Source organism: Caretta caretta, chromosome 1 (genome assembly GCF_965140235.1).
Source record: "Caretta caretta isolate rCarCar2 chromosome 1, rCarCar1.hap1, whole genome shotgun sequence".
NCBI lineage: Eukaryota > Metazoa > Chordata > Testudines > Cheloniidae > Caretta > Caretta caretta.
In genome coordinates this window covers 315189321-315214173 of record NC_134206.1, presented here as the reverse complement: position 1 = coordinate 315214173, position 24853 = coordinate 315189321, and the positions used below count along the sequence as shown (strand labels likewise).

The 24853-nt window shown below is 44.0% G+C and overlaps 2 protein-coding genes across 3 annotated transcripts in view; both read right to left on the bottom strand.

The window, feature by feature from the left end:
- PLXNB2 (plexin B2) overlaps positions 1-24853 on the bottom strand; it is a 338143-nt gene that overhangs the window by 211171 nt on the left and 102119 nt on the right. The gene's annotated exons all lie outside the window — the stretch shown is intronic.
- Positions 7888-9401, bottom strand: LOC142071536 (uncharacterized). The gene is made up of 2 exons (XM_075126602.1): positions 8822-9401; positions 7888-8433 (listed from the first exon to the last, which is right to left on the bottom strand). Exons 1-2 carry the CDS (start codon positions 9399-9401, stop codon positions 7892-7894), a joined length of 1122 nt encoding a protein of 373 aa, XP_074982703.1. The 3' UTR covers positions 7888-7891.

The following is a 24853-nucleotide window of genomic DNA, read 5'->3' as shown; positions in this document are numbered from 1 at the left end:
ACAGCCCATAATCTCTACCCTAATGTGCAGTTGCTAGGGGCTATGGGACATTTATTTCTGAGCAAAGTCTGTGTGCTTTGCAACAATAATGTCCTAAACAAGCTTTCTTACCCCTTACCTTAAATTTACCCTTTGCCATACAAGTAATTTACAAACAGGTTGATGATCGTATCTACAAATTAACTAAACAGCTATTGTAGATTTAAGGGTTGGTGCACAGATAGTTAACCAGGACAGAGTTATCCCCTGGGGTTTTTCAGATACACATACCAAATTGATAAATACCCACTGATACACCAGTAGGGAGAGAAATGTTTACAGAATAAAAGCTATAGCAGTAGAACTATCCATGGCTTGATATACTGAGAAAATATAAACAACCTAACTTGTACCTCCCTAAGGAATTCTCTTCCTCATCCTCCTGAATTTGTATATTTTCCTCCACTGATCTCCAAATTCATAAACAAAAAAGGGCAGCTGGATTAGATTAGCCAGCATCCAAAACTATCTAATTCATCCTCAACTTTTTTCCTGTACATACAGGAATGCCTCTGCTTTGCCAAAAGAGAAGCAATAATTTTAATATTACTAATTCAAAACAAAGTATCAGATTTTATCTTTATTCTAGGACGCAAAAATAGACAAAAAGGCAATTGTATTGTAAAACACAGACAGCATAGCAACCACATGGTTGCCATCTTCCATACATCATCCCATGTCCCAAAGTCCTTATATTTTTACTCAGTCCTTATTCAAGAAAACATCCAGTGCAGTTAGTAGAAATTTGCCTGAGTACAATAACCTTAAGAATTAACCCATAGTTTATACAAATGGGTCTTTTAGATTTAGCAGGTTTCAATATTTTCAATTTCTAAAAGATCCCATTGAAGTTGCTCTGGAATATTACCAACAGGGAAGAAAGCAGTGAAAATTTGGTATCAATAGTGAAAGTGACTTGAGAAAGCTATTCAGCTGACAGCTTGAAGTGACATCCTGTTTATGGGAATGATAAAATATACTTTTATTAGTATTCATTACAGATGTAACAAACTTGGTGGAGAAAAGCTATGGTAGGCTGTATGTTGTGGAATGTAGACTGCCTAACAAGAAAAAAACCCACAACAATCTGTAGGGAGTAATAAGATGTAAGGGAAACTAGACCTTAATGTCAGAGGAAGCCAATCTAGCATGATATCAAGGGACGAGAACCCATATTTGGAATGCCCAATGTGGCCCTGGCCAGCTCACTAAAGCTATAATGTAGTGATAAAATGCTGAAATGTTTCAAGGACCCTTGAAACTCAGAGCAGTTGGCAACCCCACATCTATACTCATCAGAAGAGGGCAGACTTGGGGCTATACACCAGACTCATTCCAGAGCAAAAATCATTTTAATTGACTTGAAAGTGAGCTAGACAATCCATATTTAAGCCTACCAATAAGGGAAGGCTCATAAGAACAGGCGAGAACTTTCACAGGAATGGGCCATAGACTATGGAACTCTCCTCTTGCAAGGGACAAGAATGGCTATAGAACTATCCACTGAAGTGTAAGTGTTACTAAGGGCATGGCTACACTTGCAGATGTAGAGCGCTTTGAGTTAAACCAGCCTTCATAGAGCACAGTAGGGAAAGCGCTGCAGTCTGTCCACACTGACAGCTTCAAGGGCACTGGCGTGGCCACATTTGCGGCACTTGCAGCAGCATTGGGCGCTGTGCATTATGGGCAGCTATCCCAGCATGAAAGTGACTGCAACGTGCTTTTCAAAAGTGTGACAGGGAGTGTGTTGTGTGTATGTGGGGGGAGAGAGAGTGGGTTTTTGGGGGGGGCGCTGAGAGTATGTCAGCATGCTGTCTTGTAAGTTCAGACAGCAGCAGACACCCTCCCCTCCCCCCCAGCCTCTCTCTCTCTTTCACACACAGCATTCCACTCTAATGGTTGCTTTGTCTCGGAGCAGATAAGCCGGCTGTCGGAAGCGGAGCTTTCAAAGGGCATATCCGCATTCCTACAGTGATTCAAAAACAATGACAAGAGTGGCCACTTGACTTAAAGGGATTATGGGACATTTCCGGAGGTTGACCAGAGCGCAGTAATGCAACCCCTCATCCACACTGGCACCGTGGCGCTCCAGCGGGGGTGCAGCAAATGTTATTCCACTCACCGAGGTGGAGTACCAGCAGCGCTGTAGCTGTGGAGTCAGAGTGCTCTATGTGCCTTGCCAGTGTGGATGGATAGTGAGCTAGTGCGCCCAGGGCTCCTTTATTGCGCTGTAACTCACAAGTGTAGCCGAGCCCAAAGTGTAATCCTCATTTCTTCAGAGGAGACTTCCCTCAATTTCTTCATACACACAATGAAACCTATAAGAACTCAGGAACTAAGAATCCTATGAAATCATGCTATTCCTCATACTGATGGGGAAAGGAGCTGGAATCGTCGTTTCTTTTTTTACATACTTTGGAGATGTTTAGACACAATGGTGATGAGGTCATAAGTACCTATACAAAGACAGACTATAGACTTTGACTGAGGAAGGACAGGGTGTTTAAGCACTGTGAATTCTTTTTGTATAAAACAGTAGTAACTAGCAATAATAATAAAACTATTAAGAGAAAGATAACCTCAACTGGCAGATTTAAAAAAACCTAGAGGAAAACAAATCAAACTAGTTCAATACTCCTAACAAAAAGTGAAAGGCCCTCAATAGGCTTTTCCGTCCATATTTTTAAAAATGGGCTTATAGTTCCTTATTCAAGTTGTGTCAATTCTATATTGTTTTATTCTCTATAGGTTCTTATACTGCCCTCATCACTGTAGCATTGTGCACCTTACAGTGGTGTAATAAGTGGCCTCACTAACATCTACCATTTTTGGTTTGTACTCTCTCCCTCTTCTCCCAACCCCCATCTCATTTTCCCCAGGGTAAAAATTGTGTGTGCAGTGCAATTTTGTGTGTGTGCACGCGTGTGAACACGCGCATGCACTCCTGGCTAAGAGACCGTATCATCTCTCATTCAAGTACTGCCCAAATTCTTACTCGTATCACAGAAGAAACTGAAACAGACAAACCATGCAGAATTCATGGCTGTACTCATAGTGCTCTTGTCTGGTTGCACACTTTTTAAGAACTCCTGACAGCATCCAAAGTTGCCTTAAGGCTAAAGGTTTAACAATTACTCATTTTTGTCACCAGACAAACATTTAGATTGTAGTTCTGGAAAAGCTGCTTTCCAGTTCTAAATGAATAATGATATGGGCTCTGCAAATTGTTATTTATAATTAATTATTAATCAAACAGAAACAATGCTTCTATGGAAAGCTTCCATATGAAGAAATTGAAAAGAATGGGACTGTTTACAGAGGGCTGAATAAAAGGGAAGATGATAAAGGAGAATTCAATAATAAACTATATTGATTGAGAACTTCTCACTGTCTCTCAGAATACAAGAGCATACGTACACTGAAACAGGAAGTCAGAATACATAAACTCATAAAAGGAAATACATTCTATACAGTGCACAATTAGCCAACTCATTGCCACAAGATATAATCAAAGCCAACAGCTCAGCAGGTCTGAGAAAAGGATTGGATATTCATATAGATAACAAGCACATTCAGAGTTATAATAGCAAGGATTAAAAATCAAATTAAAAAAAAGAGTTTAACCTTTTTTTTTAAAAAAGAGGCTACAACCTCTCATGCTTCAGGGATAAGCCAACTTCCAACAGGCACTAATAAATGCCGACTGCGGGCACCTTCTGTTAAAAATCTGATCCTAGCTGCTATCAATGACAGGACACAAGAGCAGACTGACCATTAATCTGATGTGGGATGGCAGTTTTTACATAGCATATTATTGATTTTACACACACACACATTTTTCAACTTTTAGAAAAGCCTAAAAACTGTCTATCAATAGGTATGCCACTTTTGCTGAAGAAACATCTCAGAAAGCTAACTTACTTAGAACCTCCGTGCCTCGTGGCACGTGAGGCAACCCCTTTCTCCCCACTGCTCTCTTGCCACAGCAAGATGTTTGATTCTATCGTAAGCGATCTTCATGATGACAGCATGCTTTTTGATCATCCTGCAGTATGTCATGGTTTGCCCTCCATGCCTTTTCTCTTCTCTTCAGGTGGAAGCCTTAGGGTATGTCTACACTACGGAATAAGGTCGAATTTATAGAAGTCGGTTTTTTAGAAATCGGTTTTATAAATTCGAGTGTGTGTGTCCCCACAGTAAATGCTCTAAGTGCATTAAGTGCATTAACTCGGCGGAGCGCTTCCACAGTACCGAGGCAAGCGTCGACTTCCGGAGCGTTGCACTGTGGGTAGCTATCCCACAGTTCCCGCAGTCTCCGCTGCCCATTGGAATTCTGGGTTGAGATCCCAATGCCTGATGGGGCTAAAACATTGTCGCGGGTGGTTCTGGGTACATATCGTCAGCCTCCCGTTCCCTCCCTCCCCCCGTGAAAGCAAGGGCAGACAATCATTTCGCGCCTTTTTTCCTGAGTTACCTGTGCAGACGCCATACCATGGCAAGCATGGAGCCCGCTCAGGTAACCGTCACCCTATGTCTCCTGGGTGCTGGCAGACGCGGTACGGCATTGCTACACAGTAGCAGCAACCCCTTGCCTTGTGGCAGCAGACGGTACAGTACGACTGGTAGCCGTCATCGTCATGTCTGAGGTGCTCCTGGTCGCCTCTGTGAGGTCGATCAGGAGCGCCTGGGCAGACATGGGCACAGGGACTAAATTTGGAGTGACTTGACCAGGTCATTCTCTTTAGTCCTGCAGTCAGTCCTATTGAACCGTCTTATGGTGAGCGGGCAGGCGATACGGACTGCTAGCAGTCGTGCTGTACCATCTTCTGCCGAGCAGTCATGAGATGTGGATGGCATGCAGTCCGTCTGCTGCCAGCCAAAGATGTAAAAGATAGATGGAGTGGGTCAAAACAAGAAATAGACCAGATTTGTTTTGTACTCATTTGCTTCCCCCCCCTCCCCTGTCTAGGGGACTCATTCTTCTAGATCACACTGCAGTCAAGATGCAGCGAGGTAAATCTAGCCATGTATCAATCAGAGGCCAGGCTAACCTTCTTGCTCCAATAAGGACAATAACTTAGGTGCACCATTTCTTATTGGAACCCTCTGTGAAGTCCTGCCTGAAATACTCCTTGATGTAAAGCCACCCCCTTTGTTGATTTTAGCTCCCTGAAGCCAACCCTGTAAGCGCCCCTCCCAGCGTCAGAGCAATGGCAAACAATCGGGCATCTGAGAGTGCTGTCCAGAGCAGTCACAATGGAGCGCTCTGATGGGGCTAAAACATTGTCGCGGGTGGTTCTGGGTACGTGTCGTCAGGCCCCCGTTCCCTCCCTCCCTCCGTGAAAGCAAGGGCAGACAATCATTTCGCGCCTTTTTTCCTGAGTTACCTGTGCAGACGCCATACCACAGCAAGCATGGAGCCCGCTCAGGTAACCGTCACCCTATGTCTCCTGGGTGCTGGCAGACGCGGTACGGCTTTGCTGCACAGTAGCAGCAACCCCTTGCCTTCTGGCAGCAGACGGTGCAATACGATTGGTAGTCGTCCTCATCGTGTCCGAGGTGCTCCTGGCCGCGTCGGCTGGGAGCGCCTGGGCAGACATGGGCGCAGGGACTAAATTTGGAGTGACTTGACCAGGTCATTCTCTTTAGTCCTGCAGTCAGTCCTATTGAACCGTCTTATGGTGAGCAGGCAGGCGATACGGACTGCTAGCAGTCGTACTGTACCATCTTCTGCCAGGCAGGCAAGAGATGAGGATTGCTAGCAGTCGTATTGCACCATCTTCTGCCAGGCAGGCAAGAGATGGGGATGGCTAGCAGGCGTACTGTACCATCTTCTGCCAAGCAGCCATGAGATGTGGATGGCATGCAGTCCTTCTGCACCGTCTGCTGCCAGCCAAAGATGTAAAAGATAGATGGAGTGGGTCAAAACAAGAAATAGACCAGATTTGTTTTGTACTCATTTGCCTCCTCCCCTGTCTAGGGGACTCATTCCTCTAGGTCACACTGCAGTCACTCACAGAGAAGGTGCAGCGAGGTAAATCTAGCCATGTATCAATCAGAGGCCAGGCTAACCTCCTTGTTCCAATAACAACGATAACTTAGGTGCACCATTTCTTATTGGAACCCTCCGTGCAGTCCTGCCTGAAATACTCCTTGATGTACAGGCACCCCCTTTGTTGATTTTAGCTCCCTGAAGCCAACCCTGTAAGCCGTGTCGTCAGTCGCCCCTCCCTCCGTCAGAGCAACGGCAGACAATCGTTCCGCGCCTTTTTTCTGTGCGGACGCCATACCACGGCAAGCATGGAGCCCGCTCAGCTCACTTTGGCAATTAGGAGCACATTAACCACCACACGCATTATTCAGCAGTATATGCAGCACCAGAACATGGCAACGCGATACCGGGCGAGGAGGCGACGTCAGCGCGGTCCCGTGAGTGATCAGGACATGGACACAGATTTCTCTGAAAGCATGGGCCCTGACAATGCATGCATCATGGTGCTAATGGGGCAGGTTCATGCTGTGGAACGCCGATTCTGGGCTCGGGAAACAAGCACAGACTGGTGGGACCGCATAGTGTTGCAGGTCTGGGACGATTCCCAGTGGCTACGAAACTTTCGCATGCGTAAGGGCACTTTCATGGAACTTTGTGACTTGCTTTCCCCTGTCCTGAAGCGCATGAATACCAAGATGAGAGCAGCCCTCACAGTTGAGAAGCGAGTGGCGATAGCCCTGTGGAAGCTTGCAACGCCAGACAGCTACCGGTCAGTTGGGAATCAATTTGGAGTGGGCAAATCTACTGTGGGGGCTGCTGTGATGCAAGTAGCCCACGCAATCAAAGATCTGCTGATATCAAGGGTAGTGACCCTGGGAAATGTGCAGGTCATAGTGGATGGCTTTGCTGCAATGGGATTCCCTAACTGTGGTGGGGCTATAGATGGAACCCATATCCCTATCTTGGCACCGGAGCACCAAGCCGCCGAGTACATAAACCGCAAGGGGTACTTTTCAATAGTGCTGCAAGCTCTGGTGGATCACAAGGGACGTTTCACCAACATCAACGTGGGATGGCCGGGAAAGGTGCATGATGCTCGCATCTTCAGGAACTCTGGTCTGTTTCAAAAGCTGCAGGAAGGGACTTTATTCCCAGACCAGAAAATAACTGTTGGGGATGTTGAAATGCCTATATGTATCCTTGGGGACCCAGCCTACCCCTTAATGCCATGGCTCATGAAGCCGTACACAGGCAGCCTGGACAGTGGTCAGGAGCTGTTCAACTACAGGCTGAGCAAGTGCAGAATGGTGGTAGAATGTGCATTTGGACGTTTAAAGGCGCGCTGGCGCAGTTTATTGACTCGCTTAGACCTCAGCGAAACCAATATTCCCACTGTTATTACTGCTTGCTGTGTGCTCCACAATATCTGTGAGAGTAAGGGGGAGACGTTTATGGCGGGGTGGGAGGTTGAGGCAAATCGCCTGGCTGCTGGTTACGCGCAGCCAGACACCAGGGCGGTTAGAAGAGCACAGGAGGGCGCGGTACGCATCAGAGAAGCTTTGAAAAACAGTTTCATGACTGGCCAGGCTACGGTGTAAAAGTTCTGTTTGTTTCTCCTTGATGAACCCCCCCGCCCCTTGGTTCACTCTACTTCCCTGTAAGCTAACCACCCTCCCCTCCTCCCTTTAATCATTGCTTGCAGAGCCAATAAAGTCATTGCTGCTTCACAGTCATGCATTCGTTATTCATTCATCACACAAATAGGGGGATGACTACCAAGGTATCCCAGGAGGGGTGGTGGAGGAGGGAAGGAAAATGCCACACAGCACTTTAAGCACAGCACTTTAAAAGTTTACAACTTTAAAATTTATTGAATGACAGCCTTCTTTTTTTTGGGCAATCCTCTGTGGGGGAGTGGCTGGTTGGCCGGAGGCCTCCCCACCGTGTTCTTGGGCGTCTGGGTGTGGAGGCTATGGAACTTGGGGAGGAGGGCGGTTGGTTACAGAGGGGCTGCAGTGGCAGTCTGTGCTCCAGCTGCCTTTGCTGCAGCTCAACCATACACTGGAGCATACTGGTTTGGTCCTGCAGCAGCCTCAGCATTGAATCCTGCCTCCTCTCATCACGCTGCCGCCACCTTTGAGCTTCAGCCCTGTCTTCAGCCCGCCACTTACTCTCTTCAGCCCGCCACTTACTCTCTTCAGCCCTCCACCTCTCCTCCCGGTCATTTTGTGCTTTCCTGCACTCTGACATTATTTGCCTCCACGCATTCGTCTGTGCTCTGTCAGTGTGGGAGGACAGCATGAGCTCGGAGAACATTTCATCGCGAGTGCGTTTTTTTTTCTTTCTAAGCTTCACTAGCCTCTGGGAAGGAGAAGATCCTGTGATCATTGAAACACATGCAGCTGGTGGAGAAAAAAAAAGGGACAGCGGTATTTAAAAAGACACATTTTATAAAACAGTGGCTACACTCTTTCAGGGTAAACCTTGAAAGTTAACATTACATACATAGCACATGTGCTTTCGTTACAAGGTCGCATTTTGCCTCCTCCCACCGCGTGAACGGATTTTGGTTGAATGCCAGCAAACATACACTGCAATGCTTTGTTCTACAGTGATTCCCCAGTACGTGTTGCTGGCCTGGAGTGGTAAAGTGTCCTACCATGAAGGACGAAATAAGGCTGCCCTCCCCAGAAACCTTTTGCAAAGGCAGAACCGCAAATGCCAGGGCAAAGTAATCCTTTCACATGCTTGCTTTTAAACCATGTATAGCATTTTAAAAGGTACACTCACCAGAGGTCCCTTCTCCGCCTGCTGAGTCCAGGAGGCAGCCTTGGGTGGGTTCGGGGGGTACTGGCTCCAGGTCTAGGGTGAGAAACAGTTCCTGGCTGTCGGGAAAACCGGTTTCTCCGCTTGCTTGCTGTGAGCTATCTACAACCTCCTCCTCATCATCTTCTTCGTCCCCAAAACCTACTTCTGTATTGCCTCCATCTCCATTGAAGGAGTCAAACAACACGGCTGGGGTAGTGGTGGCTGAACCCCCTAAAATGGCATGCAGCTCATCATAGAAGCGGCATGTTTGGGGCTCTGACCCAGAGCGGCCGTTCGCCTCTCTGGTTTTCTGGTAGGCTTGCCTCAGCTCCTTCAGTTTCACGCGGCACTGCTTCGGGTCCCTGTTATGGCCTCTGTCCTTCATGCCCTGGGAGATTTTCAGAAAGGTTTTGGCATTTCGAAAACTGGAACGGAGTTCTGATAGCACGGATTCCTCTCCCCAAACAGCGATCAGATCCCGTACCTCCCGTTCAGTCCATGCTGGAGCTCTTTTGCGATTCTGGGACTCCATCATGGTCACCTCTGCTGATGAGCTCTGCATGGTCACCTGCAGCTTGCCACGCTGGCCAAACAGGAAATGAGATTCAAAAGTTCGCGGTTCTTTTCCTGTCTACCTGGCCAGTGCATCTGAGTTGAGAGCGCTGTCCAGAGCGGTCAGAATGGAGCACTCTGGGATAGCTCCCGGAGGCCAATACCATCGAATTGTGTCCACAGTACCCCAAATTCGAGCCGGCAACGTCGATTTAAGCGCTAATCCACTTGTCAGGGGTGGAGTAAGGAAATCGATTTTAAGAGCCCTTTAAGTCGAAATAAAGGGCTTCATTGTGTGGACGGGTGCAGGTTTAAATCGATTTAACGCTGCTAAATTCGATCTAAAGTCCTAGTGTAGACCAGGGCATAGATGGACTTTGGGCTTCTGCCATGGGGTTGCCTGGTGACGTGGCCAAATCACTGTAGCTGTTTCTGTCTAATTATTAAGTTTGCAGTCTACTGATCCATGTGGCACAATGCTTCCACACTAATTACATGACCCCTCCAATAAATTCTCAAGATTCTTCTTAAACAATGCTGGTGGGATGCATTCACCTTACTGTTTTGTATTTCCACAATCTGCCACATTTCTGAGGCATTTAATAGTGTTGGAAGGACAATAGCATTGCACAATCTCATTACAGTGTTTAGATGTATCATCTTATTTTTCCAGATATTCCACAAATGGAAAAATGATCCACTGGTTTCACCAATTCTTTCCTTTGCTTCTTTAGTAAGCCGGCCATTACCAGATATTATACTTCCAAGACAGACAAAGTAATCAACTCTTCTGTACTCTTTGCCATCAATCACACATCTGTCAACTTTGACAGTATTCTCTCCTGCCTCCATGGTCTTGGTCTTCTGCATGCTGATACAAAGTCTCATTTTAGCAGCTTCTGCTTTTATACTCAAAGAGTCTTTTCATTCCACCCAAGCTGGTATCCAGTATGACTTTGTGTAAAATCTAAATGTCTCCGCTTCTCTCTTGCCCAAACAATACAAGTGTCCTCAGCAACAGTTCTTCTCATCACAAAATCTATGACAATGCAGAAGAGAAATGGAGATTGTACACAACTTGACCTTACACCAGGGATTATTTTAAACCATTCTGTGTCTCTGCTCTCTGTCCTGATGCAGAAAGCAGATTCATCATACAAAGCTTTTATCAACTTAACCATCTTTCTTAGAATGCCATAGTACCACAGGATCTTCCAGAGGACTTCTCTGTGGACGCTGTCAAATATTTTCATAAAAACAAGGAAGATAAAAGTCATCTTTTGCTGGTATTCTGAGTTTTGAATAGCAGAAGGCTAAACACAGGTCTAAATAAAGATTCCCAGTGGCTGGAAATCTAATCTATCTTGATCTTTTTTGTTCTCCTGTTCTCCATTTTATTTAATTAAGAATGAAAAATAAAATTGTTCCAACAGATTGATTTGCACAAAATTCTCCAGTCCTGCGGGGGAAAAGTAATGTTAGAAAAGCATTTGTGCGTTTGGCAAAACATCGTGTGTAGTGAGTTTCACCAGTTCCCCTTCTGTTTGCGTGCATGTTTCACACGGCAACAGGAAAGAGAACACTTTAAAAAAAAATAATATAGGAAACCATGATAACATAAGCACAAAAAACGGCCGGGGAACAGCAGGACAGGTGTAGAACGTGTAACTACTTTGAACCCATGAGCTGTTTTCCAAGTTGAAAGTCTTACATTTTGGAATGATGAAATTTTATAAATATGTTGAGTTTCAGGAACACCAAAATATACATGGGACAGGAAGTGGTGGTGGGACATGAACATCTAATATTTGAAGTGGTGCACTCCACCAGGGTCAGCTGCTGCAGAAGGTGGAATATAAGGTTAAAGGTTAGAAGGTTAAAAGGAGACTTTTGTCACCAAATTCACATGAGAGCAGGGATCCAAGGTTGGTGGAAGAAAGGTCCTCACAGACCAATTTTGCAAACTGAAATAGGGACCTCTATGTGAGAAGGTAGTCAAGTTTTAATATGGACTATTTATTTAAAGGACAGGTAGAACTACCACCACCTTTAATCAACCACCACCTTTAAATACCTTCAGATCTCTGAAAGGCTCCATTGTGCTATGCACTGAGGAAACTAAAACAAGCATGTGAGTTTGTGTACCAAAAAAAATCACCCACTAGTTTCATGATTTAGATGAGTTTACATCTCAGGAGGGTAAATGACTACAAATATATCCTGTAATAGCAATAAAAGTATGGTGAGAATTTTTAGTTTATTAAGCATGTGTTTGGAAAATTTACCCATACCTAATTATGCGTTACTGAGAATTATTTTTGGTTTGGGATCCAAAGAACTTCCAATTTAGCAAGCATCGAGACAATAGGTAAGTGAATGTATCCAACAAAACAAATATACACCAGGGCCTAAATATTCCAAAGTACCTAGTGATTTTGGGACCTCCATTTTGGGAGACCTTAAAGAGGCCTGATTTTCAGGGGGTGGATACTTTAAAAAGTGTTAAATCAGGGCACCCCAAAACTGAAGCATCCCAAATCAAGAGACTTTTTTTAAAATGTACTGGTTTTGCAAGCATGTAAATGTTACACAATTGTGAGCCACTCCAGACCCTTCACAGTAACCATCATCAGTTTACTGGGGTCTGTTACTAGTCTGCTTCAAATTCTTTGGACTTAAGGTTACCTACAAGCATCAACTCACTTTAAAAAAAAAAATGGTATCTCCACTGGTTGCAGAAGAAAGCATGATACCTAATGTGCATGTCCCCCACCTAAGCCACAGAGCTGTCATGATGAGGTCCCTCTAGGCTCCTAAAGAAGGTGGAGCACACCACAGAGTCACTGGCACTCCCCATCCTTCCCCTTCCTCTCTTTCTGGAGCTTTTCTGAACCATTTTATTTTTATTCACTCCTAGTGCCCTAAGGTAGGTCACATTTGGGATCTCAGAGAGCGCAATGGTAAATTACATGTTGCACGTACAACCCACTAATCAGTGTGTAGTATCTCCCTCTGTGCCCCATCTAAAGAGCATGTAGGTCTTTTACAGCCCAAGTTACAGAGCCTGGTTCTTTAGCTCAAGCTGTAGATACTCATGCGGTATGTCTACACAGCCCTTTGGAACCAGCATCCCAGCCTGGGTCAACAGACTTGGGCTAGCGGGGCTCTTGCTAGTGCTAAAAGAATAGCAGTATAGGCAAAGTTGTGACTCGGGCTCTGAAACACTGGGGTGGGAGAAGAGAGGCGAAGGGCTTTAGAGCCCGAGTTCCAACCCAAGCTACAACTACAAGTGCTGTCTATACAGCTACTGTTACAGCACCAGCACAAGCCCTGCTAGCCCAAGTCTGTCGGCCCAGGCAGGGAGGCTTACTCCAAAATGCTGTGTAGACATACCTGTAATTTTAGACACGGAGGCTCCACTTCGACTCCAACATTGGGTAAGATGGTGGCTGTCACACATGAATAACTTGTGATAAGTTTATTTTGCATAAGGGAAACATGTGTCGTACTGGTATTCTCTCTGAGTTGCTCAGTAGAAATAACAGACTTTAGCAGTCAGTCTGAAAAAGCTCTGCTTCTTCGTGGCTTAACAGCCCCAGATAACAGCCTCCTGCCTCCTTCAGTTATTACTTTTCCTTTCACCTCCCCTCCTGCCATCACTCAAGTCAGTGCAGCCTTTCCACATACATGAATGTACGTGGTTGGGTAGGTGGCGGGAGCAGGATAAAAGGTTTCTGCATAACTAAGGTCTAATGTGCCACATAGTTCAAGGCTATAGTCCTTGTCTATATATCAATTATAACCCTAGAGTCACAACTTGAGAAAATATAGGATGTATAATATTAAAGGTACAGTGACACTGAACTAAAGGCAAATAATTATTCAGAAGCAACAACGGAAATGGTTACAGGTGGACAGCAGAGTCAGGAAAAGCAAAATAAACTTCTAACACAAAACTGGTCTATCAGGTATAAGCAGGAAGACAAAAGTTACACGAACAAAGCAACTTTTTCAATGGTCATTGAGGAGACTTAGTATTAAGTATCAGAAGGGTAGCCACGTTAGTCTGGATCTGTAAAAGCGGCAAAGAGTCCGGTGGCACCTTATAGACCAACAGACGTACTGGAGCATAAGCTTTCATGGGTGAATACCCACTTTGTCTACATGCATCCGACGAAGTGGGTATTCACCCACGAAAGCTTATGCTCCAGTACGTCTGTTAGTCTATAAGGTGCCACAGGACTTTTTGAGACTTAGTATTGTATTTCTGCCACTGCTGTGTAGGTTCTGACTAATACCATCAATAGAAATATTATGCAATTGTCTGGACATCACACTGACTAATGTTTAGCCATTAGAATGGTAACAATTTCTTGAATTTTTTTATATTCAGGATAGGAACATTAACTGAATATTCCTGCACTGAAACAGTGGTCTCATTACCTCCTATGTCAGTGATCTTTAAGACATGGATCACTGATGAGAGCGTTCAGGTGTTTTGTCAATACGTTGTGTTATGGGAATCAGTACATGCCTCTGAGAGGTTGTATCAGCTCTGCATGTAAACAAGCTTTTTCCACTGAGTTTTTATCAAGTCCCCATTTCCTTGAAATCACTAAGAATCGGCACCAAAAAATTAACTTTTCATAACGTTATCAAGACGTGTCTGATGAAATACATGAGTATGTGACTGCTGTGCACACAGCTACTCCATTTGGGATGGTAGTATCAGAAGTCAGGGTGATAGTATCAGAAGTCATTGGTGGTCCATGCTAGAGACTAACTGGCTTATTTTAACTTTAAACACAAGCTATTTTTACTCCATTATCCAAGTGAGTGAAGATCTGTAGGCAAAATCTCTATTAAAAATACGGTAGTTATGAAAAATGTAGTAGTTATGAAAAAAGCGTGGCCTCTAGCAGAGTCTCTACAAGTCTATTACCACTTCAGGAACCAAACAATGGGAAGCGTTACAAATCACAGATGCATCACTCCAGGGTATTAGCAAAACATTCATGCAATTGATGTGTAAGAGGAGGTAGAAAGAAACAGAAAACCCCCAGTGTCCCATGGGGATTAGGTTGTCAAGAAACAAAAAGTGTGCAAACCTTCTCTCTGGCTGTTCTACAACATATACTGAAGTTTGACTGGCTGGGTAGCACATCCACTAACCAATTTTTTTATAAAGAGGAGGAAACTGAACCCTGTAATCTCGTTATCACCCTGTCAGTGAGTTAATGGTCATTACCATGAACAGATTCTTATGTTATCAAGGAAGTCAGGGCATCACTGGTGCTTTTCACAAGATAATAATGAGGTTTTACACTGCAATTAAATCAGTACAAATGTGCAGTTCTACTATAGACTCAGCTGCAACCTTTCACTCATAAATACCACATTTTCCTACTGGAAAAAAAAAACTACACTAGTGTAGGACCATCCTTTGTACAGTCAACTCTCCTTTCCCCACCCATTCCCCTCAAAATAGAGCACAAAGGGTTTTGAGTTGGAAACGATACAGAACGTGCTAGCACAAACCCCCTTCCTAAGCACAATATTACACTACCAGCCATAGCTCTGCAGGATAGCTCAACAAAGGGCTTAACATGTGTTTTCACTCAAGATTACCAAAATTCCAGTCAAGGCCACTTTATGCTATCAGGCACTTGAAATATTTTAACAACCATGTTCGTGTCAGCAGTAAAGCCATAAATATTTTTCAAAATAATCTCCCACAGGACTTCATGCCCATTATCAGCAAGAAACGTTTTGGAACACTTGGCTTCTGAAATCTCAGAGAAGAAGAATTTCTTAAATTTCCAGAAACATTTCACCTCTCAACGCATTGAAAACAAACTTCATTAAAAACTATTTCATGAATTAAGAACTGTACTTCGGTGTTTCAATTCTTGAGAAATGTTAAATAAAAATCAAGTCATCATAAGTAACTTCATACTTTTATAGAGTTTAAGGACAGAAGGAACCATTAGATCTAGTCTGACCTCATGTAAATGACAGGCTATTAATTTACACCCAGATACTCCTACATTAATCCCAAAGATTTTAGCTACACCAAAATATTTCAGTCCTCAGGAAACTAAACTGTGCATCACAGGAAGAGAAGAGAGAGACCAAGGTGCCACTAACGCCGGAGGCCCCTGCAATGGCAGGGAATGGACTAGGTGATATATACACAGCACCCCATGCTTCAGAGGACGTTAAAAAACTTCCAAGGTCACAGCCAATTTGACCTGGGGGAAAATTCCTTCCCAACCCCAAATCTGGTGAACAGCATAACCCCGAGTGTGTGAGCAAGACACATTAGCCAGGCATTTGAAAAAGAGGCTTCTCTGTTCCACCTTAGAACCAGTCCTCCACTGCCCCTGCCCCCACCTTCATCTGGTGTCTTGTCTCTTGCTAGTTACGCATCACGGGGGGGGAAAAGCTTCTCCCCGTCCCCTACAGATGACTGGCTGAAGCATGAGATTTCATTATAATCATTATATTAATGCAGAGTTGCAAAAGTTCTGAGCATATTCAGGCCAATACAGGTGATCCCAGGTTGCTTTTAATTTGGTCACTAACCAAAAATAAAACTAAAGCTTAGCATACACATGCCTGCAAACACAGTTCAGATTGTGCAGCTCAGTGTTGATCTGACCCCAGAAAGGAGGTTTGTCACATGTACTATCTTCAAGGATTCCTCCCCCTTCCCTCACTTGTCAATCAATGTGTTACCTTGGGCAACCTCCTGCATAGCAGAATGCGTCATTCAGGCTCAGGTCACCTTCCACGTTACTCCAACAGCAGGTTTGCCTATCACCCAAGGAGGTGAGAGGGAAATGAAGTGGGGAAACATGAGGGAGGAATGTGACTAATCGTGTAGAACTAGTGGAAGCTCATGTTTGCTACTTTGTATTATTGCTGTTCTTCCCAAGTTATGAGACTCCAACCAACGTGCATAATGTACACTTACTAAGTAAATATGGGGATTGTGAAAGATGCTGAGAGCACTGGAAGATAAACTGAAGTGATGTTTTTCTCCACAGAACAGGTAGCAACTCCACAAGCATCCTCTGGAGAGGCTATTACAGGTGAGGACAAGGCTGATGATTTCCTAACACAAAACAATCCTCAGCCTCTGAAACAGCCTATAGTAGTTGCCATCTATGCCAAGAATTCCTTTGCTAAATAAAGACACCCAGAACAGGATGGAGACTAATAATTCACACGCTGTGGGCTAGCAAACATCCATATACATGAACATCTGCGTCACATCTCACCTGGGCCAAATGTAAGTCTATGATCATGAAGAAAGGCTCTCTACTGCAGTGGCATTCTTCAGAGCCTCCCCACTTTACAAAACCATATTTAATTGGTATGAAATAAGGTATTGCCAGCCAGCAAGACAACACATTAACATCCCATATGGTAACTGCCTGCATTTAAAAATAGAAATTGAAGCCAAGATTCTGAAGTGTGATTAATGATACCTGTGTGCCCAACTTCAGACACTTTGAAGAAAGTGCTGAGCTCAGCCTCTGAAAGCCAGGCTCTTTTAAAAGGAGTATAAAGCTTAGCATCCAAAAATTCAGGTACCCAAAATCACCAGTCACTTTGAAAATCTTGGCTTGAGGCCTTAAGTGCAGTGCACTGGGAAATGAGTTAATACACACTAAACCATGTTTAAAACCCACAGTCCCTGCTTCAATGGGTTTCTAAACTCATTTTAACTTTAGCCAGCCAGCTAGAATAGAGCAAAACTGTATTTTAAAAACCCAGAGCTCTTGCTTATGTATAGAGACATGGGCTTAGACTCAGGGCTGCAACAATACTGTTCTAACTTGGTTCTGCCCATCCTGCATTCGGAGGCTAAAATGTGTTACAACAATATTTAGTCTGGAGCTGTTCAGTTAGAGTTTAAAACACAGATTGGCATCATCTTTGCTTAATTTCAGTTTTAAATTATAGTGGTAGCTCAGGCTCCAGCACAAGGGACTGAGAAATGGGGGGGGGGAAGAGAGAAGGCTGTGAAAGTAGAGTTCTGTACTACAGCCTAGGAGGCCTGGTTAGATCCTTTCTTGCTACTTTTGTCAACAGTCACTGAAGAAAAAGTGCTCAGTTCCAGGGGGCAAAGACCAGCAATAAACACCAACAGATTCATGTTGCTAAGTCATGAATTCATTCAGGAGTGGTTTAGACCTCCTTTCCCAGTTCTTCTTTGTTGGAATGATGGCAGCTGTAATAAGGTTTTGGGGTGCAGGAGAGGCTCCATGGAGCCTACTGAAGATTTTCAGTTAAACCACCACATCACTAATGCAACAGCAATCAGAGTCTGGTTCTGACAGCAGCCTTCCACTCTGCAGGCTAGAACCCCAGCTTCCAAAATGGAGGACGTCCTTTTGTCTCTGCAGCTACATCCACATCATTATAAAAACAACAGCAGCTACTCTGCATGGCTCTTTATTGGCATGTTGTCAGTTGTGGTTGGCATCCTGTCCCCTAACTTGACTCTTCACAAGCGTGTTTCAGCAGGATACAATTGTGACCTGCAGACCAGCCCAAAGAATTTTCCCCCTTTCAACCAGCAGAACTTTGGTCTTACCTGGGTTCAGTTTTAAGCAGCTGATGTAATCCAGGCCTCAATATATCTGGTCCCTGCGTAAATTCCCTCTAAGCTGTGCAGCCGCGCAGCAGCCTATTATGCACTGCGCAGGTGCTCAGGCTGCGGCAGGGAGAGATGTCTCTCCCCACCAGTCCCGGCCCAGACCTGCTGCGGCCAGGAGAGAGGCGCCCCTCCCCCAGCCACATCCCAGCCCTGGTGTGGACCTGCCACAGCCAGGGGAAAGGCACCCATCCTCCCCCCAGTCCAGGTGCTGCTGCGGGAGGAGAGCGCGCTGCAGGGAGTCCTCTCTCCCCACCGTAGCCCCAGGGCAGCCTGCATTCCAAACCCCTCATCCCCAGCCCCACCCAAGAACCCACACCTCCAGCTGAAGCCCGCATTTCCCCGCCCGTACGCCAACCCTCCTACATGGCAAACCCCTCAGCCCCACCCCCGCCATGTGAATTTTGCTACGTGCACCAGTATGGAGGTGATGTGTCACACGTCACACACAACAAAATTTATTCCACACACGCATGGGGAAAAATTAGAGGGAACACTGGTCTCTGCCCACAATTTCACTACAGTCTTAATTGCCGGCTCTGTATAACTATAATTTTGGGGGCTACAGCAGAGATGTCCAACCAAACAATGCACTGAATTAAGCCTTATGGAAGAAGAATTGTTGTATTTGTACATGAATTCGAAGTGTTTTCATTGAGCTACACCTTGTGGTTCTTAAATTGACATGTCTGAATTAGCCCCACTTCTACGTGTAGCTGAACAGGTATCCCAACTTCCTCCCCTCGCTTTCCGAGCAGTTTAAGGAACAGCTCTGGAATGAGCCAGGAGTACTCCGAGAAATTGTTTAGCAGCATCCATATTGGTGACCAGGCATATCACAGGTGACAGAGAAGATCTGGCTGTACTGCTTCACTGATGGCCTGTGGGGCCCGCAAGGAGAGCAGGACAGGAACTTGACTGGTTTTGCCTGAACCAGGAGAAGTGTCTAGCAAAGGCTATTTCCTCTTCCCTACACAGCTACCCCTAGGGCAGCTGTGGCAGAGGAAAAAGAAATGCTGAGACCCCACAACTACTGACAGCTACTTGATTTTCTGCCCAAAGGCTGCCTTAATGTGCACCTACCGACAATGGATCACAAGGGGGCATGAGCCAGCTGGGAACAGTGTGAGCACAGTGCACACCAGCCACTTCCTCGCCAGCCATTTAACATGCCCCTGAACCACAGACTGGATTGGGAGATATAAAAGAGGGCTACACGGGCTCTATGACTGCTGGGTACATCCCCATGCCAAGGATAGCTGCAGCAGAGGGCTTAGAAGTCCCTTCCACTCTGCTGCCAGAGTGACAGAAAGGGAGTGGAACAAGGAAGAGAAGTCTACCCCCAAAGTATTGATTGAAGCTCCTTGATCTTTTTGAAATAAGATGTCTAGCCCTCATGCTAAAATGACTGGACACCACTGAACTAAAAGGCACAGGCTCATAGATTACCACACACACATTCACCATTATTCTACAGAAGCAGAATCCAATTTTACAAAATCACACCAAGTCCCCTGTGCTCATACAATGACATGTTCAGAATTAAACAGCTGTACTTCATAGTTTTTGCTAATAAAGATGCAAATCAAGTGGAATTGGCAGACTCATCATTTCTACAGAGAGTTTCCATCTAGAAAATGTTTTGTTTGCCTGTTGAATTTTTCCTCTGTCATTATCTGCTATCTAACTATTGCCCTTTGGAACCTATATTCTCTTCTAATTAACAAAAATAGCATTCTGCTAGGTGGATCTACATATAAGGAACAAAAACTTATACATGTACGGTACACAAGGTAAAAATCTAAACTCTTTAGAACTACAACACATTCTGAAAGTGAATAGATTTGTGTATGGACTAGACAAGACTTAACTGCATAAGAAAGCTCAGAAGAAGAATAAATTCACCTTTTTTTTCTTTTTTTTTTTTTGGGGTGGGGGGACAGTCTTTGTCAGAGTGGCTTCTCTCCCACTAAAAGTCCATCCAAAATTCTCAGATATGATATTTTATCAGTGACTTTGGGATTTCAATGCATCTTTAAAGCCTGTCATGACAGTGGTAAAAGCCTGCATGCTATCTTATGCCAACGGACACTATATCAACAATAGCCCATGCCTATCAACAGTATGGCTGTAACTGGTAAAAGTATTTTGTTCATTACAGATTCTGTTCCATACTTCAGTAAGACACTCTTGAAAAGGTAGCTGGCTTTTAAAAAGTTGATCTGTGATTAAGTTTTCCAAAGTCCATCTGAGGGACTCCAGTTTCTGAACAGTGTCATTGGCAGAGTGTTGAGGTCTGGCAGCTCTGGTCTTGGGGCTGTGTCCTGGAGTCGAGTGGATAGGGTGTGGGAGCAAAATACCAATGACAGTAGCTGCCAGGGCTTTCAATACTGGCGCAGTTCTAATGCTTATTGATTTCTACAAACCTTTTAATTTAGGTGGTTGTGTTTCATTTGCTCAAACTCCCATAAGAATGAGTTGTGACTGACGTAGCATTCCATGGAACTTTCTCCCTGTAGGTGGGCAGCCTTTAATGCAGAGCGCACTAGGTATTTATGGATTCTTTAACGATGTCAAATGCTTCTGATGATTGTTGTCACCTGGCTGAAATACTTCTCAGGCTCAAAATGAAATAATTTCCTGCTGTGACACTTCTTTAGAGACCTAAGATACCAGTGAGCTGTTTTTCTCAATTCAGTCAAGCTGCTGTGAATTATCTTGTAGGCAGTCCTATGAGCTGCAGGAGATCAGGTACCCTAACAGCTTGTTCTCAATGCATTTAGTATTATTTTGCACAAAAGGATGAAAATGATGCCATTTAAACTAGAGACGACATACTCCTTTGCAGATGTGCAGCTTGGACTTTTGCACATATAGAACTTTGTAGCAGAACTGTTAAGTGGGCAATGCCAACTGAAGTCAATCAAAAGACTGCCATTGACTTTAATGGGCTTTGAAGCAGGCCTTGGCAAACAAGATCGATAAAACACGTACATTAATGTAGGTTAATACTGTTGCTTCTTGGTCCGAGAGGTTAGTCAATATTTGGGCCTTGCCAGGTTGTTTCCATTAGGAGAAGTTGATTACAGGAGCAAGGTATTTCTTTGGGGGCAATCCTGTTTATTTACAAGTAACGTACACCAGTAGTGGGTAACCTGCGGCCTGCGACGGTAATCTGCTGGCGGACCGCAAGACAGTGTTTACATTGACCGGCCGCATGCACTCCCACCCGCAGCTCTCAGGGGCCGTGGTTCACCTTTCCCAGCCAATGGGAGCTGTGGGCAGCCGTGCCTGTGGCTGGTCAATGTAAACACTGTCTCGCGGCCCACCAGCGGATTACCCTGACGGGCCGCAGGTTGCCCACCACTGATGTATACAAAGCCCTGTTTCTCTGAACACAGCAGAAACTGACAAAAGGAGGCAGTTTTCTTGTTCAGAAATCCAGGTCTGCCTTCTCAGCGAGTATTCTACCCAAAAGCAGTTCATGCTCAAGGTCTCAGGGCTTGTCTACACTTACATTTTATAGCGCTCTAACTTGCTGGCTCAGGGGTGTGAAAAATCATGGAGGTGGATGACCAGGAGCGCTTGGAGAGCTCTTCCCAGTGCTCACGCGTGACCACACTCGCACTTCAAAGCGCTGCCCCGGGAGCACTCCTGCAGCAGCGCTTTGAAGTTTCCAATGTAGCCATGCCCTCAGTCAGTTTGCTATCAGTCGCCAGGGAAACTCCCCAGACCACATGGCTTAGCTTTTACTCACTCCTTGTTAATCCGATCTGTACCTTGGGCAGTGGCTTCTATTGTTTCAGCTATCACTGAACAAAGGGGCATTTAATTTCTCCTTCCTATAGTCAGAACAAAGGGTGGTTAGTATACCCATTGACTTTTACCAGGTCTGGATTGATGGCTACCATTAACACCTTCCAGCATATCATCTTTGTGTGTAAGAAGCTTGATGTGCTTTGAGAACACTTGACACATCACTGTAATGATGACACACCTAGACATATTTTGGAATTTTAAAGAAAGGATCAATTACATCCAGGTGAGATGAATCTGTCAGAAATGTTTATGCTAGCCACTGGAAAGGGAAACATGTCAGAGTATCAAATTTTGAGAATGCTTATAAATGTCAAGGAAAGAAAATGTAATAAACTGGAAACAAACAGAGGTCGCTTCTACGGTCTGATAGTGTTGTGTATATATCAGGGAAGTTTTCATTATATATTAATTTTCCAGCATTTCAAAGCTGTTTCTTCTTCTTCTTCTTTTTTTTTTTAAATGAAGAGGTGTATACATAACACCAGACTGTACAACCTAAAAGCCTTAAAAATATAAAAAATAATTAAAAAATTACACAATTCATAAAACTGCTACAAAATTAGACCAAAAAATAATACACAAGTCCTAATTCAGTACTGAATTGCACTTTGTGTTGTAATTTACACAAGTGCAATGTGGATGCAGCTTGATACCATTCTGATTTGGTGACATTTTATACGCACTTTGCACAGGTGAAAACAACAACAACATGCAAGGCAGTGGAGAATCAGTCCCCTAAACTCATTTCTTGCTCCTTTGAGCATTTTCTACTGTTAAGAATGAGAACAGTTAATATTCACGTTTACTATCCTACAGATCCCTTAGAGTAATGAGACAGATATTCTGAACCTCTATCCAGGCTACTGACTACGGATTTTTATTACTTAACACATTTTATTATAAAAGCACAGGGATGCTCATCTCTTTCAAGGAAGAGATCTCAACAAAACAGCTACCGGCTCAGTTAAGGCTTCTGAAAAATTAAAAAAATTAACCTCTTCAGTCCAGCTATTATCTGGAACTTGCATACTAATTCTGGTAATGGTCTAATTTTTTAAAATGTGAGCCTTTACAATGGCTAACTTTCAAACAGATGGAATGTTTTCTATGCTTAAAATATTCTTCTGTAATCAGAGAAACCAGGGGCCACCCAATGAAATTAACAGGCAGCAGGTTTAAAACAAACAAAAGGAAGTACTTTTCAACAGAATACACAGTCAGCCTATGCAACTCATTGTGAGGGCATGTTGTGAAGGCCAAAACTATAACTGGATTAAAAAAAACAACAACAAAAAAAGAATTAGATAAGTTCAGAGAGGATGGGTCCACCAATGGCTATTAGCCAAGATGATCAGGAATGCAACCCTACAACCGAGTGTCCATAAGCCTCTGATTCCCAGATGTTGGGACTGGACAACAGGGGATGGATCACTTGATTGCCCTGGTCTGTTCATTCCCTTTGAAACCTCTGGCATGGGCCACTGCTGGAAGACAGGATACCAGGCTACATGGACCACTGATCTGACCCAGTATGACCATTCTTATCAGATGTGTCAACAAATCCAGAAAGGTGTTCTCAACTATCATTCCCAGACATACAAGATCAAAATTAAGGGTCCATGAAAGTCAGAAAATGTGGAGCCATAGCTGAACTATTACTCTGTAGTACCCAGGTATCATGGCTCAGAAAAAAGGCAGATCCCTTGCTTTGGGCAAATATAGGATTTGGACTGGAAGTGAGGAAGAATCTCTTACCTGACTGAAAACTACAAGGAAAATCTTAGTTTCAGAGAATTCAATTACCCTAGCTGGAATATAACCATGACATGAAGGTCAATACTCCCCACTCTGACAGTAGAGAACAGAATCGTTAATGGCCATGAAATAGATTTTATATTCCATTATTTGACTTAATACTGTGACAAGGAGTGAGTGACTTAACTCCAAGCACTTTAGTTTACTAGTCTCTGACTTTAAAATAGAGCATTAACGTTTTTCAGCAATTAGTAAAACTTCACTTTTTTTAAGCTAAAAAAAGTTGGGCGAGATGCCAACTACATTAAACTGGTTTAAACTGCAGCATAGTTTAAAAATATCACAAGAAAATTAACCATGTACTAACATTCACCTTATTCTGGACACCCTTGCCAACACACACATACACACACTTTAGACAAATTAAAACAGTGGCTGCTCAAACTCATTCCTACACTTGGGGGGGGATGGGGGCGGAATCACACACATCTGATGATTTTTTATAATCAGTCTATCCATTTTCAATTCACTCTGCTGAACAGGTATCTATAAAATTTTATGCAGATGATTTCTTCTAGTTCCCAGGGGAAAGTCTAAAATTATATTGCACCATCTATACCAAAAGAAAAGATAGCTGACATGCAGCCAGTTATCAGCTTAGTGAGAGATGCAAAATTAGGAAAATTGGCCTAATTGATCTTTAATTAGCAAGTGTATCTATCTATTTTACTCTTGTTTTCTTCTCCATTTTGTTGGGTTATAGTATCTTTCAAGTTAATGCAGGAGATATTTAAGAGTCTTTTTTAAGACAAGCTAAATCTGTTATCTTTGGGAAAGTATCACTTATGGACAACTATTACTGGTAAGGAAAGATCAACCTCTGAACTACACAACTGATAGGAAAATAGTTACAAACCTCATATTTATCTCACATTGATGCAAAACCTGAAGTACCTCTCCAGAAGTCAGAACTTGCAGGAATGGTCAAAATGTCTGGCAGGCTCTCTTTATATGGTTTCAAGTCAGTTTGCAAGTAAGATTCACCCAAAGCCATGTGTGTGCAATCTATTAATCTCAACAGTAACCTTATGTCTCTTAAGACAACGTTCCGCAATGACCGGTCCGTGGCCTGGTGCCAGTCCCCGAGATCTCCCTGACACAGTTTCGGAAGGCAGCAAGCCAGTCCATGGTATCAAAAAGATTGATAAACACTGTCTTAAGAC

What these genes read in the sequence shown, in the direction of transcription:
- LOC142071536 (XM_075126602.1), bottom strand. Translation starts at nt 9,401, where the DNA reads ATGCAGAGCTCATCAGCAGAGGTGACCATGATGGAGTCCCAGAATCGC. An exon ending in AGGCGGAGAAGGGACCTCTG is followed by an intron (nt 8,434 to 8,821) that starts GTGAGTGTACCT and finishes TTTCTCCACCAG; the next exon opens with CTGCATGTGTTTCAATGATC.